The sequence below is a fragment of the Sebastes fasciatus genome, chromosome 19, assembly GCF_043250625.1.
Source record: "Sebastes fasciatus isolate fSebFas1 chromosome 19, fSebFas1.pri, whole genome shotgun sequence".
Taxonomy (NCBI): Eukaryota; Metazoa; Chordata; class Actinopteri; order Perciformes; family Sebastidae; genus Sebastes; species Sebastes fasciatus.
In genome coordinates, this window is record NC_133813.1 from 27,662,763 (window position 1) to 27,679,159 (window position 16,397).

Here is a 16,397-nt window from a genome sequence, read left to right on the forward strand (position 1 = left end):
TCATGGATTTGACTTGAGACTGAATAGTTGGAAGACTACACAGCACTAAGGAAGGGGGATAAATAACCGAAGGCTGGAGAATTATTCTACATTTGCAGGAAAACAATAAAGCCAAGCTAACAGGATTTTACAGAGTTTATCTTTGCTCAAGCAAATGTGCTTGATTCCTAAATATAACCCAGCAATGTGAGCAAAGACCGCACCCAAGTTGGCGGTACATGAAAAAAGAACTTCATCATTGTATTGCAAATGAACAAACCATGCAACATAGGCCAAGATATGTGTATATAAAGCGTCTGTGCAGCAGCAGAGGATATCCTAATTAGGACTATTTTTAAAGAAGTGGTGTCTTGGTATCGCTGCGAGCTGCGTTTGGCATGACATGACTGCTTTATCCATCAAGGCTAAAGGAAAAACATGTACTCAAGTGTATGTGTACTGCCTAAATATGTCCTGTTCACCATGTCTTGAATGATGAAAGTGTTTTCAGAGAGGAAGCTGCAGTAGCTAACAGCACTGACTCTTGACATTTTGAAAGCAGCTTTCATTAATTCTTCCTGTTAACGTCAGTCCAAAAGCTTCTGTTTGCCTATTCGTCAGAAGGCAACGGCAGCTTTATTTCTGTATTTACAGCCCCACAGAGATACAATTAAATCTGTGTTTTTCTTGAACACAGATGTAGTGAGGCTATATGTATATGAGGGTCTCTGTCATGATGAGCAACCTTGAAATATCGTCTCTGGTCTCATCCACTAGCTAGCAGAAACAAAGCCGGGAAGGAAGGTGAGAGAGAAGTAAAAGTTTTAGTGCTTTGCTCGGAAGGTGGGGATTAATTAATTGAAGGTAATTAAGGACGTGGCTGTCTCTCCGGGGACCAGTAGAGGCCTTCTCCCCCATCAATCAGCAGCTATCAGCCCCGGTCCTAAACCGGCAGACTGGCGGTACAGTGTGGATAGACATCACTTCTTAAGCACTGATCATTCATCACTCCTCTGAGATGTGATAAAGTCAAAGAAAGTTTCAAAGCTCTGCTGATGAGATACTGTCAGGAAAACTAAATTGAGGCACAAGCTGTCGCGGGCATCTCACGAAGCAGTGAAGACGAAGACGTCGATGCTGCGCTGAAGAAAGCAGCCTGAAGCAATACTTCACTAAAAGCAGACACTTATTTCAGACATTACAAGGACAACAAGAAGCCTATTTCCTGACAAAATATATCGTCTGTTCATCAGAAATGCTTTGGAACTGAGTTATGTTCATCAGTATTATAAAACTTCTTTCATTATTGATTAATGGGCAGATAGTTTTCTCAATTAATAAGGTATTTGTTTGGTCTATAAAACAGCAGAAAATCGATCGTGAAAAATGTCTTCCCAGGACACAATTTGACATCTTTTAAAGAGGACCTATTATGTGTTTGTGTTTTTCCCTTTCCTTTAGTGTGTTCTATAGTTATTTATGCATGTTAAAGGTCTGCAGAGTTACAAAGCCAAAAGTCCAGGCCAAAGGGAGTTACTCTCCTCTACAGAAACACTGCTTCTCAACTGCCTGAAATGCTTTGATTGAAGTCCCGCCTTTTCTTACGTAACGTGGTGATGTCATCAAGTAACACATTTGCATAATACCTGCCTAGCGGCTAGTTTGACACGCCCTCAAACAAAGCTAGTTAGAGTGGAGCTTGAGCAGAGTCCGAAGAGATTGGTTCGATTGACAACAAAGTGGGGCAATTGACCAATCAGAGCAGAATGAGCTTTTCGGAAGGGGGGAGTAGCTCAAACAGAGCGTTTCAGACAAAGGGTGAAAAGAGGTGCTGCAGCACAGCTGGTATAAGAAAAATAAAGCATTCTTTGAGCTCATGTAAACGTCTTCCAGTAGTAACCTAAAATACAAGTATGCACCTGAAAATGAGCAGAATAATTCCTCTTTTAAATGTCTTGCTTTGTCCCGGCAACTACGGCTGGGCGATATGGAGAAAATCAAATATCACCATATTTTTTTTTACCAAATATCGATATACTATATGAGAGGGGAGACTATTGATGCTTTCACATAATATTTACACATGAGATTTGAGATAAATAATCCTCCGTGATGTGGATACAATGACTACGAGGGTAAAGGAAAATAATAGAACAGCTAGAACAGTGTGGTAAGTTCAGAAAACGGCATCACTTTACTCTAATGCAGCCTTTAAAACCAGGAAAAGACAACACTGATGCCATCTTATAATATCCAGAATCTAAGACCATATCTAGCATTGTATCATGATATCGATATAATATTGATATATTGCCCAGCCCTAGGCAACAGACCAAAACCCAAAGATATTCAATTTACAATGATATAAAACAGAGAAACGCAGCAAATCTTTACATTTAAGTGGCTGGAACCTGGAACATTTTGTCATTTATGCTTGAAAAATCAACTAATCAATTAACCTGTCATCTAAATGCTTGCTTATGATTAATTCCTATTAATCGGCGTATCAATTCTAAGCTTCTTTACATCCTCTTTTCATCAGCAGCCAATAAGATGGCTTTCCCTCTCTTACGCGGATGTTACGCAGAGTCAAAATGCGTTAATGCAAAATGTTTGTTCCCCTGCTCTGAGAAGACAAACACGGTGCCGTCAAAGTGAAGTGAAATACAGCCATTTTGGATGGATGGGAGATTATCGGAGTCCGACGGCCTGCTGTCATGGGAGACTTAGCTCCTACTGTGGTAGACTAATCTCCCCGTGCTTGCAGTGCTACAGACAGCGGTGGATATATTGTGCTTCTGTCCTGCATCGGTATGCCGTGAAGCACTGCGGGGGATACATGTAAGGGATTAGCTCGAGTTAAAAATGTAATACAAGGCTGGTGCAGCGAGAGGAAATCACCTCTCTGTCTGGTCTTTGTCTGCTCTGTATTACAGCTGTGGGGGGTCAATAGTTCAGAGGAAGAGGAATAGTTAACCTCACATCACCCCCACCCTCATCCACCTCCACTGGCTCCCGGTCAAGTCCCGCATCACCTACAAAATCCTCCTCCTCACCTACAAATCCCTCAATGCCCTGGCTCCTCAGTATTTATCTAACCTCCTCCACCCTTACACACAGCCCCGGAACCTTAGATCCTCAGGCACGGGTCAGCTCTCCATCCCTCACACAAGAATGCGAACTTTTGGGGACAGAGCCTTCAGTGTGACAGCCCCCACACTTTGGAACTCTCTCCCCATAGAGCTCCGCAACGCACCATCTCTGGACACCTTCAAAAGACTCCTCAAAACCCACCTCTTCACCAAGGCCTATGGCCCCTAGCTTCTGTTACATTTGTTGTGTTTATTTATGTCTTTGTTAAGCGTCCTTGGGTTTCATGAAAGGCGCTATATAAATCCAAGCTATTATTATTATTATTATCATGTCTTGTCAGTACCTCATGACAAGATAATGGTCTGATATTCTGGTATTGTTATCCATTATGTCTCCATGGAGAGTTCCGATGTGGGGAAAATGGAAATAAATCATGTTGTTGGTACTAACCTTGGCCTTGCCGGTGCTCTGTAGAATGTGGACCAGTGCGCACGCCATCTCCTCCTTGTTCTTGACGCTAATCCCGGGCTCAAGCACCGAGCACAGCAGCATGTAGTTGTTGGTGGTGTACTCTGCAAACTCCTTGTACATCTCCATGGGAAGGATGTTCATACTCTGATAGCGCGCCTTGATCCTAATCATAGGCCCGGATGTCTTGCCCTTCGGGGGGTTGGGCGTGCTGACTGGATACCACTTCTCCATGAACTGCCGTCCGGTAACCGCCGCCACGGGGATGTTGACGAGTCCAATGTAATTGTTTTTATCTTTCTTTTTCTTCTTGTCTGTGTCTTTGTAGAGGTGGGCTGTGATGCTCTTGACGGCGGGCAGGTTGTTGAACTCAAAGTGCTCTCCCCAAAACACGTTGTCGGTCTTGAGTTTACAGGTGGTGCGGGCGTAGAGCGAGTCATCGAGACAAAGCTCGCAGAAGTATTTCTTTTTGGCCGGCAGGTCCTTGGCCTCGATGATCCACAGCCTCAGCAGGTTCTCCACCCGGCGACTGTTGTCCTGGAGAAGATGAAAGAACGTGGTTTAGGAAGGCCTTTTACAACAACAACATCACCACTGGAAACTTTAGAAATAAAAAAATATATCAATCGCTGTTAATCACGATTGTCCATAGTTAATCGTGATTAATCACAAATCAATCACACATTTTTTTATCTGTTCAAAATGTACCTTAAAGGGAGATTTATTAAGTATTTAATACTCTTATCAACATGGGACTGGGCAGATATGATGCTTTATGCAAATGTATAAACTGCAGCCCAACAGGCAACAACAGCTGTCAGTGTGTCAGTGTGCTGACTTGACTAGGACTTGCCCCAAACTGCATGTGATTATCATAAAGTGGGCATGTCTGTAAAGGGGAGACTCGTGGGTACCCATAGAACCCATTTACATTCACTGATCTGGAGGTCAGAGGTCCCTTTGAAAATGGCCATGACAGTTTTTCCTCACCAACATTTAGCGTAAGTTTGGAACGTTATTTAGCCTCAGTCCCGACAAGCTAGTATGACATGGTTGGTACCGATGGATTCCTTTGGTTTCTATTTTCATATGATACCAGTATGATACCTGGCTTTGAAACCGAGCCTGCTACAACCGAAAAAACAGTTGCGTTAAATAATTATTGGTGTTAAAACAAATTTGCGTTACCTTTGACAGCGCTAGTGAAAACTAAACTAGTAAATCAACATAAATAAATCTGCAGAAACAAACTGATGAGATTCAAACGAGAATCGGCCTCAAACTCTGATTTTGAAGTTTCTCCATTTTTAAATGTCAAAAACATATCAGAGAGTCCTTCAATCATTTCATGGTAGCAATTTAAAATCCTTTCTCTCCTGCATTTGCAGTCTTTTAAATCTCACTCCTACATTATTTCACAGAGTGCTGCTAACCCATTCTTATGTCATCAATTGATTTTGCCAAGAGCGGGGCATATTTTTGGCCCATTATTCAGATTGCCTTGAAAACTAACTCTGAAGATGAAGAGAGGGAAAGAGGAGCTAATAATTACATTATTAGAGAGAAATACCAGAGCCTCTCGTAATCAGAAAGACAGCATAGGATGTTTGAAATACTGGGAGCTATGATGAAGGAAGCTCAACGGTATCTGGATGCTTTTCATACGTTACCACATATGACAACAAACATTCTTCTGTGTAATGAAATGTCATCCCAATATCAGGTGTTTCTGAACTCTGAAAAACATGTAATGTTATCTTTAATGGTGTCTGTGGTTCATTCTAGTGTATCTGCATCAAGTGGGAGCAAAAAGTGGAGGCAGTGGAAGATGGATGGTCTAATCTGTCAAACAACAGGAGATGTACTGTATGGGTCAAGAGGATATTCAAGGGCCTGACTGTACTACTGACTCCTGTACTGCATGTAGAACTAGATCTTTACATTTCTTCTGCAGCGCGATGCCTTATTGTTCCTCTGCTCAGTATCATTCAGTCTCAGTGTCCCACGTGATCAGTGTTAAATAACGCTTTGTCAGTAGTGTTATCAATTTTCCAAATTTGCCTCGGTTGACAGCAAAATGACTCCCTACTGTAAATCAAGGTGCTCTATACCGCCAATTAGAAATTAAACTTTGTGTTATGTCAAACAGAAATGTATTTACAATCAAACAGCAGCCTGCGAAGATGATGCCTCTGTAAATGGCCTATTATCATAATTACCCATAATTATCCTCTTATACACCAGCTGAATTCAACCTAATTTCATTTACATCTGTGGCAGATAGGTATTGAAAATCACTGAATATTATTTCACTTCCGCTGTTATTCCATATTTTAATATATGAGCACCTCCTTCCTCTTCCTCCCAGAAAGAGGCTTTAGGGCGAGGTCATGGTAACACATACTGACCTGTAAACCACAAAGTCTCACAGGTTGAGTCTTGCTTGTGTTCTACATAATACCTGTGAGTTTTGATCCTCTGTTGACCAACATGTACTCTGTCATTGGAGATCATTACAGATTAACATTTAAACTTCTTTAAATAGGTTTTCAGTAAAAAAAAAGAATGACTTGTAAGATTTCTTTTATTTATCTTGATGCCTTTGCTTGTCCTCCGTATGCTGGATAAATGGTCTTGGTATAAACAAGTGTTTGTTCACAGTGACGACGTTTACATGCACTAATATTCCAGTGTCATTCAGAATATGACAATATTCCCAATTTGATAAGGGTCATGTAAACAGCATGTTCCGTTTGGATATTCTGAATTAGGCCTTTTTCCGAATGGAGCATTTTCTGATTAAGACATGTGGGATATGCTGATATTGTTCAGGTTTTTGTTTGACAGTCCCCTCATTTGAATAATATGGCAGAAATACATAAAGAAATGGAAAAAGAAACATGTAAAGAAAAGAATACAGAAATAAATATGTTTGAGGAAATAAATAAAGGGTGAAATGCTAAGGGGAAATCATGCATGCATAAATAAATAAATAAATAAATGCTTAAACACATAAATGAATATATACATTTAAATATAAAGATAAAATAAATAAAAATATTTGCAAAAATAAAAATAAATAAATAAATGCAGAAATAAATAAATACATTTCAAAATTAATAAAAATAAATACATTAATAAATAAAAGTGGAAATTAAACAGAAGAGAATATATTGTATAAAAATCAGAAATGCTTCATCCCTGGACACTTTCGAAAAACACCTCAAGCACCACCTGTCCAACTAACTCTTTCTACCCATCACTCTTCTATTACTTAGCCACAGTTTTCTCCTCAATTTTTTTATTAATATGATTCTGAGTGACCTCCTTGTAAAGCGTCCTTGGGTTTTTCTAAAGGTGCTACATAAGTCCAATTTATTATTATTATTATTATAAATAAGGGAGTTAATATAAAGGTAAATAAATAAACAAATTCAAACAGAAATATCAATTTATGTCACATTTGATCAATTAATTAATTACATCATTTATTTTTAATATTATTTGTGTCTACTTTTAATGGCATATTTATTTATTTATCAAGTCATTTATTTATTTATTCATTTATTTTTGATTTTGGCAAGTTTGGTCCTTCATGTATTTGGACGTGTATACAGCACATTCAGAATATGCGTCTCAACTGAGGTTTATTATGGCAGTTTGCGACACACGGCCTCTAGCCAGTTTACTAGCCAACAGTTTGCAGAGACGCATGTCCAAAAGAACAGCAGGTCAGAAGGTCAGAAGGTCAGAAGGAGAAACACACCTACTTTTAAACATGATGAAAGACTTGGATATCTACAGGTTTTTGGATATGCAGAAATATCACAACGCCGACCTTTTCAAGAAGGTGGTTGAAGGAATGAAAGAGAGAGGCTGAGTTCGCCACCGGTTATGTTAATCAGAGTATGCACGGCTGCATGTAAACGGGAATATTAGTGGAATATCAATTTTCATTAGCCATGTAAACAGCTTAGTAGGAAAGAATATTGTCTTTTTCTGAATAAGGGCAAAACACTGAATACTTTGTGCATGTAAACATAAGTCATTGATGTGTTACCTTAATCATGGGTCTAGTCTGTGAGTAGTCGTACTCGCAGTTAAAGTGTAAAATCTGTTTAATCTATTTAATTCAACTCCAGAGACTTCCTCATCTAGTTCCAAAGAATCTTGGTATCTGACTCCAGTTTCTAAGTTTGCCAAAAAACACATTGCACTGCGTCTAATCTCTCAAAATCACTCGGATAATTAAAAAACACAAAGCAAAGACAGAAATAAGACCGCCTTGCCAAAAAGAACCGAGGAGAAGGAGGACTCCAACGTTATAAGGGAACTTTTTTCCAAAGTTGTAATTAGTGAGTGATTATTGACTAAATAATGACAGATGAGGAAGCGCTGAAGACGCTATGAGATGAGGACTATTTTCTTGGCGTGACGTGTTTGCTGCTCTCCCTCTGCCACAGCTGTGTTTATCAAGATTACAGATGGTGTCGATGCTCAGGAGGAAAGCACTTTGGTGCTCCTCGCTGTGACCTCTGTGTCCTCTGCTCTTTGAGGTGTACGGTGCATAAAGGGCACAGCTGGATGTGAACATATCAGATTGTTTGTTGTGCGAGTTACAACACCGGTGTCAACACCACGTAGCTCAGCGTCTTTATAATAATCAGTGTTGCAAAGTGCGGTTTGGAATTGGGACACAAAGTTATTAGTGTTGATTGCTGCAAACAGCCTCGTCCCTCCTACTGCGTGTTTACCTTGTTGGGTTGCACTGCTCTCCTCAGATTCTCCATCCATTTGTCTCTCTCGGCTGATGAACGGCAGGAAAAACATTTGCTTCCTGTGGAGGTGGTGACCTGCCGCCGCCACACAGAGAGAGAGAGAGAGAGAGAAGGAAAATAATGATCAAACACCATGCATAACAACGCCAAGAGAATAAATGGAACAGAATGGTTTGCTAAACTTAGTTCTAAAATACCACTTTGTCTCTGACGGGAAAGAAGCTTATCAACAATACAACACACAGACACGAGGAGACTGAGGATGACTTGGCAGAGTTGAGGAGTGACTGAATGGTGTGAATGGACGCAGGAGAGACTGGATGATGACTGGATAATTAAAAAATGTAAAGTGGGAGGGAAAGAGGACAGAAAAGAGTGAGAAAAAAGAAACCGAATGATGTAATGAGCAGGATAATAAAGATTAGTGGAGACTTCTGGTCTCTACGGTAGACAGTGTAGGAGTGAAAGTATTCAGTAATTTCCCTCACCCTGAGGCTCCCTATCTACAGCTGCATGTATGCATATATGTTTGTGCACACATGAATCTTACAGTAATTAGAGGCAATTTGTTGGAAACTACTCCGGTCCGCCAGTGATCGTGACGATACACCAGTTTTCACGCAGCCAGGGACTGAAACAAATTATCGCTGTGCTTCCATTTATTTTCTACAAGCAGAGAAACGTAACCACTGTCACTTGCTTCTGTGTTTTTTAATATCTGCGTCTGAACTTTTGGTTATAATTGGCCATCCGCAGCTAATCAGGAACTGGAGTTGCAATAGAGATGTGAAGAGAGGAACCGCTGGATCCACATGTATTGTTCCCAGATGTTTGTTAATGATCGTAATGGGCATTTTTTCATTATTTTTAGATTTTTTATACTACATGACTAATCAAGCAAATAATAATTATCAAAAAATAATGAAAATAATTGGTAGTTCCAGACTGTTGCCATGGAGAAAAAAGCCAGCCAAAGACGCAAATCACAATTGTAGCGAACTCAAAGTGGTTTGTTGTTGTAACTGGAAACAGAAAAACAGCGTCGTAGCTTTGGTTGACCCAGAATGTGAAAGCAAGCTGATTAAAACTGCTGAGTGTTTTATCAGGCTTCTACAGCACATTCTTTAGCTTCTGCTGGGCATTTCAGGCCAACACGTTCTCATCCCAACTCGTCACATGCTGTACTGACGCTTTGTCAGGACCCCTGGGTAGCCCAGCGCGTCACACTGTGAGACTTCACTACGGTCGTAGTCAACTCATGGTTAAAGTTGTGAATGCCACCAAAATGACTTGTTTAGGTGTCGACAACCAGACCACTTACACCTCTTCCTAACTGGACACGCTGCGAAAGAGCAAACAATCAAACATCAGATTGTTTCAGTTTGTCCTCTCGTTCTCGGCTCGATTCATGCAAAGTTTCGCGTACCTCCAACCAATTTGTATGGGTCAAAATCAATGCTAATAGTAACTGATAGTTGATCAATGTCAGTAGCATATCTGGACAATTTTTTCACGCTCCATTCGCCGGACTTCACTCACTCACTGTGTGTTAGGAGGAGGTGTTCGTTAGGTTCAGGAAATAACATCATGGTTTGGCTTAAAATGATTACATTTGTAAAGTGAAAGTGAAACTTCACGTTGTGAACACAAAGACGTTGTCAGTTTCACACGGGACACCAACAGCAGTCTGCTGGTTGCAAGTCTTGTGTCTGTTGCCTATTTACACATCCAGCAGACACAACATTAGCATTCATTAGAGGTTGTGTTTCTGGCCACCCGATTAATAAGTCCAAAGTCCAAAGTCCAATATACCCCACCCCCCCCTTTTTAGCAGCTAAATGCTCCATTTGGTCCACTGGCTTTGTCTGCTGTTTAGTGCTGCGCTTGTAGCGTACCGTGGGTTTATCAGAGCTCCTAAAACAGCTTCCTGCTGCAGCTGGAAACCAGATGGATGAGAGAGAACCAAAACAAGGAGCATAAAGACACTAGATTGCTCTGTGGCGCTGAGGGGAACTGCAGCGTTGCAGCAGTGATAATTCTCTATGGGTTCATCACTATGAGCACATTACACATAGTCTTTTGACCCACCGTAAGCAGCTTTAAGAATGCTTTTTAAATGTTTCATACAAAAGCGCATCCTTGGTGCAGCTTGAACATTTTGACTTTTGCTCAAAGAACGAGAATTTGCTGATGTAGTTGCTTATTTTTTTATTCTGATGATTTGGAAGTGCTCCAAATGTCACTCACCAAATATTGTTGATGCAGAAAATTAACAAGACTTTTAGTTACAGAGCCTTGGATGCCTGAAATAACTCGTTGGCTCCCTGAAAATAACCAGATCTATGGCTGTGCATAGATGATTTAATGAAGCTGGACCAGTAGTGGGAATGTTCTGTAGCATTTGCATGTGCACTGTGTTATGCGTATGTGTGTGTGCCTCCTCACCTCAAAGCAGTAGTCCTGCCCGAGGATGCTGCTGTGAACAGGCTTGATGACAACCTCGTCCTCCATACTTAGGTCCAGGGCTTCCACAGCGCTACTGGGGCTGAGCAATGACTCATGGGAGCGAGACTCCTTCAGCCTTGGCATCAGATGAGATCTAAGAGTGACAGAGGAGAGAGAGAGAGAGAGAAGAGGAAGAGAGAGAGAACTGAGTCACCCTGCAGAGTCTGAGTAGAGGAAGTGAGAGAGAGGGAGCATATGTACAGCGCGTAACAGCGAGCGTTCATGGTGAGTGTGAAGGAAGACGAGTGAGAAGATGACGAAGAGAAGATGCTCCACTTGCCTCAAAGTCGGCGAGTCCTCCGCATGACAAGCTCACACGCTAAACCAACACATGTTCATGCACCCACTTCTAAGCTGGCTTGCTAACGGATGGCTTTGGCGGTATCCGTGATGTGATAATGCTTCATGGTGCTGCTTGCTATCTGTTTTGTGGAGCTTCATTTAACAAACACACGCCAAACGAACTCCCAACCCTGTCGACTCTTCTCCGTCGCACTGTGACAGGAGATCAGAGTGCACTTAAGAAAGTGTTCAATATTCTGACTGACACAACCCTGAAGCCCTATCCTTGGCCATTTTCTAGCCAGAGAAGATTAGGAGACAGAGTAAAGAGCTTTCCACTGTTTGCTGTGTTTGATGTCGCCCTACTTTCTGTGTTTTTAGAAGAGTTAGTAAATGAATGTCACCAGGAGAGAGCAAATGTGTGTCTTCATGCAGCACATATTTGCCTTTGACCGTATATGATCCACATTATTGAGATGACATTTAGCTCCTCTAACATTCAATAATAACCAGTTATGTTGAAGTATGATATTCTCTAACATGTCATGAACACTTTTTATGACGCCCATGTCTATAATGCATTATAAACATACTTATAATTAGGGCTGTTGATCGATTCAAATAATTAATAAATCACATGATTGTCCATAGTTAATCGCAATTAATCACACATTTTTTATCTGTTCAAAATGTTCCTTAAAGGGAGATTTGTCAAGTATTTAATAATCTTATCAACATGGGAGTGGACAAATATGCTGCTTCATGCAAATGTATGTATATATGTATTATTGGAAATCAATTAAGAACACAAAACAATGACAGATATTGTCCAGAAACCCTCACAGGTACTGCATTTAGCATAAAACAATATGCTCCAATCATACCATGGCAAACTGCAGCCCAACAGACAACAACAGCTGTCAGTGTGTCAGTGTGCTGACTTGACTATGACTTGCCCCAAACTGCATGTGATTATCATAAAGTGGGCATGTCTGTAAAGTGGAGACTCGTGGGTACCCATAGAACCCATTTACATTCACTGATCTGGAGGTCAGAGGTCAAGGGACCCCTTTGAAAATGACCATGACAGTTTAGCCTCCTTCCCGACACGCTAGTATGAAATGGTTGGTACCGATGGGTTCCTCTGGTTTTCTAGTTTCATATGAAGTATCTTCACTTTAGCTTTAAAACTGAGCTTAAAAATTGGTGATGTTCCTGGAAACAATTTGCTTTAACACAATATTATGGCTTTAACTTTGACAGCCCTATTCATTTTACAACTTTTTGTCTGTTGTTCTTGCATAGATTTAATGATTTTTTTTTTCTCACTTTACTTAAAGGCAGGGTTGACGATGTTCTCATGTATACTTAGATGGAGCTCCTGAGGCGATGCTACTTTCAAATGATGCTACTTTCAAACATCGTCCAACTTATCTTTAAAGCAAACAATGACCACTTAGAGTAATTATGCATTATAAAAAGATTATAATCTATTACAACTATGGGAATTATGAGTCACTATAATGCTTCAAATATGTTATGATTATTGTTATAAAGCATTATACATGAGAGCTACCAAAGTAATTGTTGTCTTTAGTCACATATCCAGCCCTTGGTGCTCTTGTGTTTCTATTAAGCATCGACCTCAGCCATGGTCCAGTCAGCCTCTCACTGATAAGAGGATGAAGAGCTAAATATGCTAGCGAGGGCCGTGAGCAGCGACAGGCGAGCTACGCAAACATTAGCCCCTGACACCGGCAGGACGAGGAAGACCGAGGGTCAATTGCTCATGTAATGAGCGAGAACATTCTGTTAACAGTGCCCTCTATGGACGGCTTACACACTAATCCCATGTATGTGAGTACGCCTGTGTGTGTGTGTGCCTCTGTGTGTGTGTGAGTGTGTGTGTGTGTGTACTGTACATCTCTACAAAAAAGAGCATTCCAGGGAAAATGCAGCAGTCGTAATGACAGATTAGCAACCGCATGCAGCCCTTTGTAGTCAGACAGCTTTGGTGTCCAAATCCACTATCCAATGTGAAGTGGATAATCATCTGGACTCTCCTTTTTATCTCTCTCTCTCTCACACACACACACACACACACACACACATAGAGACACATTTCATCACCTGAAATAAAATAAAATACATGTGCAAACGGCCCCACGATAGCTTTGCATATGAGAATCTAGTTTTAGGAGCTGCTAGCCTTTTCCAAAGCACAGCTGCAGAGGAAGTGTGTTTTGCACCTAGCTCTGCTTTGTGATTGGCTGCCTGGGTACCGGGCAGAACAGAGAGCGAGTCAAGTAAGCGGAGAGGAGGGGAAACAGGGGTTTTCTAGTGGGATGTGCCGCTAAGAGACAGGAAGGGATGGAAACTTGTGTCCACAGTGATGACTCACAAAGTGACTAAAAAAAACCTGCTAATGCTACAAACTGTCACACATTTTAACCAACTGGTAGCATGCACGTTTCTAATATTTAGACGAATGTAAGGATTCTTCCTGTGGAAATGTAGCTCGCCAAAATCAAGATCCTCTGGAGAAATATTCTGCGTGCTGTGAAGAGAAATTGCCGCAGAGAGCATCTTCAAAAAAGGAATATATTTGATTCAGCTATTATGGTTTTCTTTTTCTCTCAGCATATCATATTAGCACATTAGTGTCAGTGGAAATGGTGGGAGACTGTGAAAGTATGAATTGATGAATAATAATGCTGCCTGTCATCTGTATGGCGCTGTATTAAATTGTACTGTAACGTGTAATTTACAGCCTATTGTGGGCCACTTTGTAATAATGACAATGAGAGACTGTCTGGCGTGTGAAATCTGCTCAGAACTTGTATATCACACAGTTTTTTTGACACACTGTTCACGTCAGCCTCTGCAAATAACAGCTGGTATTAAACGCAGGGCCCGCTGTCCTCGTCTCCTCGTTTCTCTACTCTTTGGTTCCCTTCCCCCAACATCGTCTATTCTCGGCAAACGTCCTTCTTTTGTCCTTGATAATCCTCCATTACTCTGCCTCCATTTCTCTTTCTCTCATTCAGTGTTTACCTGAGGTGGGTGGGGGAGTGGGGGTATAGTTTATGTTTGGAGGACTCTCTGGTATACATCTTCCCATCTCCTTTCATTGTTCTGTTTATCTCTCTCGCTGTGTTTATCTGCCTTCCCCTCTCTTGGCCACCAATCAATGTATCCCTCTCAGTCTTCTGGGTGTCATTCGGGGCCACCTAAATATTTCAGATGCTATGCAGTGTCTCCTACACACAGACATAATTATATAAAGCCCTGTAGTAAAATACATAATTGAAAAGGTCAAGCCATAAAGAACTGCCTTTGTAAAGACATGGTTGGAATTACAGGAGATGTTGCACAGAGCTCTGTTCATACTATAATATACTAGGATCTATAACACCTTATGATTGGATACATAACTGGATGGAATGCTAGTATGAGAGTGTATACACCCAAAGAGACACACAGGTTTGTACTGCTATATGAAGTATGTGATGCACAGCGATGCACAGCTTTTAAGGGCATTTTTTTAATTTGTGCATGTGACTTGACCGGATTACATAATGAATGGAACATCAGTGGCTCTTCATCATGAGATCATACGGTCTCATTGCTGGTTCCCATCTAAATGGCATATGTGTTGTGTTAATGAATGAATTGGTCTCTTTTGATCCACGTGTACCCTGTGGTGTTTTAAGCAGGTGCTATAGTGTGTGACATGAATTAAAGTCCCCCGTCTAGACTCAAACCGAGGACGTTGCAAGAAACAGCGCGCGGCAGCACAGCATGGAAGCTTTGTCTACAACAGAGGAAGCAGATCAGGTACCACAACATCAGTATATAAACTATCTGTTTCTGTCTGCCTTTTCTGGCTTGATATGTCAACACGTCTACAAACTTTTCTGTAGAAATATGTATATTTTCCCTCAGGTTTTTAAGTCTGAAATGAGAAGGGATGTTCTCAATAACACTCGCCATGTACTGCAACATGTGGGCAACTCTGGGTCTGAGAAGTGAAGCCAATGCGGAAGGGGGCGACTCCTCTGGTTGTAAAGAAGTCTATGAGAAAATGAGCCTACTTCTCTCTTGATTTATTACCTCAGTAAACATTGTAAAAATTAGTTTATGGTCTCAATCTCTAGTTTCTAGTCTTCTTCAATACAGCATGATGTTCATTTAGTAAATGATGGTCCCATTTAGAGTCAGATAGACCATAAAGCAGGGGATGCATTAGGGCGGGGCTACCTGGTGATTGACAGGTCGCTATAACGGCGTTGTCCGGTCTGGGAGTTGTCCGTGTTTTCATCTTACAACTTTAACCCTTTCACAGTGTGTTTTCACTTCATGAAAGTTAATTATAATCTTTTTGGTCGTCTAAAAATGTCTTATTCAGCGTTCAGTTGTACTTAGCTCCACCCTGTCGTGTCACTTCTGGTTGCAAAAAAGTTAAGATGCAGACAGCCAAAAGCAAAGATGCCGACGGCCAAAATGCTAAACTTGAGGCTTCAAAACGGCAGTCCACAAACCAGTGGGTGATGTCCCAGTGACTACGTCCACTTCTTATATAAAGTCTATGACAATAGAGGAAGCAGAAGCAACAACATCAGTATTAAATCTGTTTTCCACCTCACCTCAACACTTTTCTGTGGAAATATTGAAATCTTCTAGCATATTTACCCTCAGGTATTTATGCACAAGTTGGTCGGTAACTTTCAGTCCGAAATGAGAAGGGATGTTGTTTTCTGTCACATCCGTCTGTAACATTTAGATCTGTATCATTTGAACACCAGAGGTCTGTACTACAAGCGAGTTCAATATACCCAGGGTATCTTCTCGTTATCTGGCTTCACTTAACCTAACAAACGAGATCTCGCTAAACTGTACTACGAAGCTGGTTATCAACTCGGTAAATCAACCCAGGGTTTTCCAATCTCGTTATGAGCGCGTTCACATGAATGAGGAGGTGTTTGCAACATATAACCAATCAGAGACATTGACAAGTCTACTGACAGCAGACAGAGTGGCACATTTAACAAAGAGTAAACTATATCAGACAAATACGAAGAAGTTAAACACTTAATCTAGACTAAAAGTAACACAGTTGAAGCTGCCAAATGCAGGAAGGACAGCTGGTGAAAGAAAAAACTCCCGATGTGTGAATGCGTAAATTAACAGACTTATTAATTTAACGGAACACTCAAAAGTCAGATATAGTCGTCTAAATATAAATAGCTTTAAAGAGTGTAATAGATGAATGGAATACACCTACTTTAAACC

The 16,397-nt window shown here is 40.9% G+C and overlaps 1 protein-coding gene across 15 annotated transcripts in view; it reads right to left on the bottom strand.

The window, feature by feature from the left end:
• dab2ipb (DAB2 interacting protein b) overlaps window positions 1-16,397 on the bottom strand; it is a 232,381-nt gene that overhangs the window by 44,656 nt on the left and 171,328 nt on the right. For all 15 annotated transcript variants that reach the window (XM_074616866.1, XM_074616865.1, XM_074616864.1 and 12 more), the window contains 3 exons: window positions 10,764-10,917; window positions 8,295-8,393; window positions 3,523-4,077 (listed from right to left, as the gene is read on the bottom strand). In XM_074616866.1, the coding sequence (XP_074472967.1) occupies window positions 3,523-4,077; window positions 8,295-8,393; window positions 10,764-10,917 (808 nt within the window). The remainder of the gene's footprint in view (window positions 1-3,522; window positions 4,078-8,294; window positions 8,394-10,763; window positions 10,918-16,397) is intronic.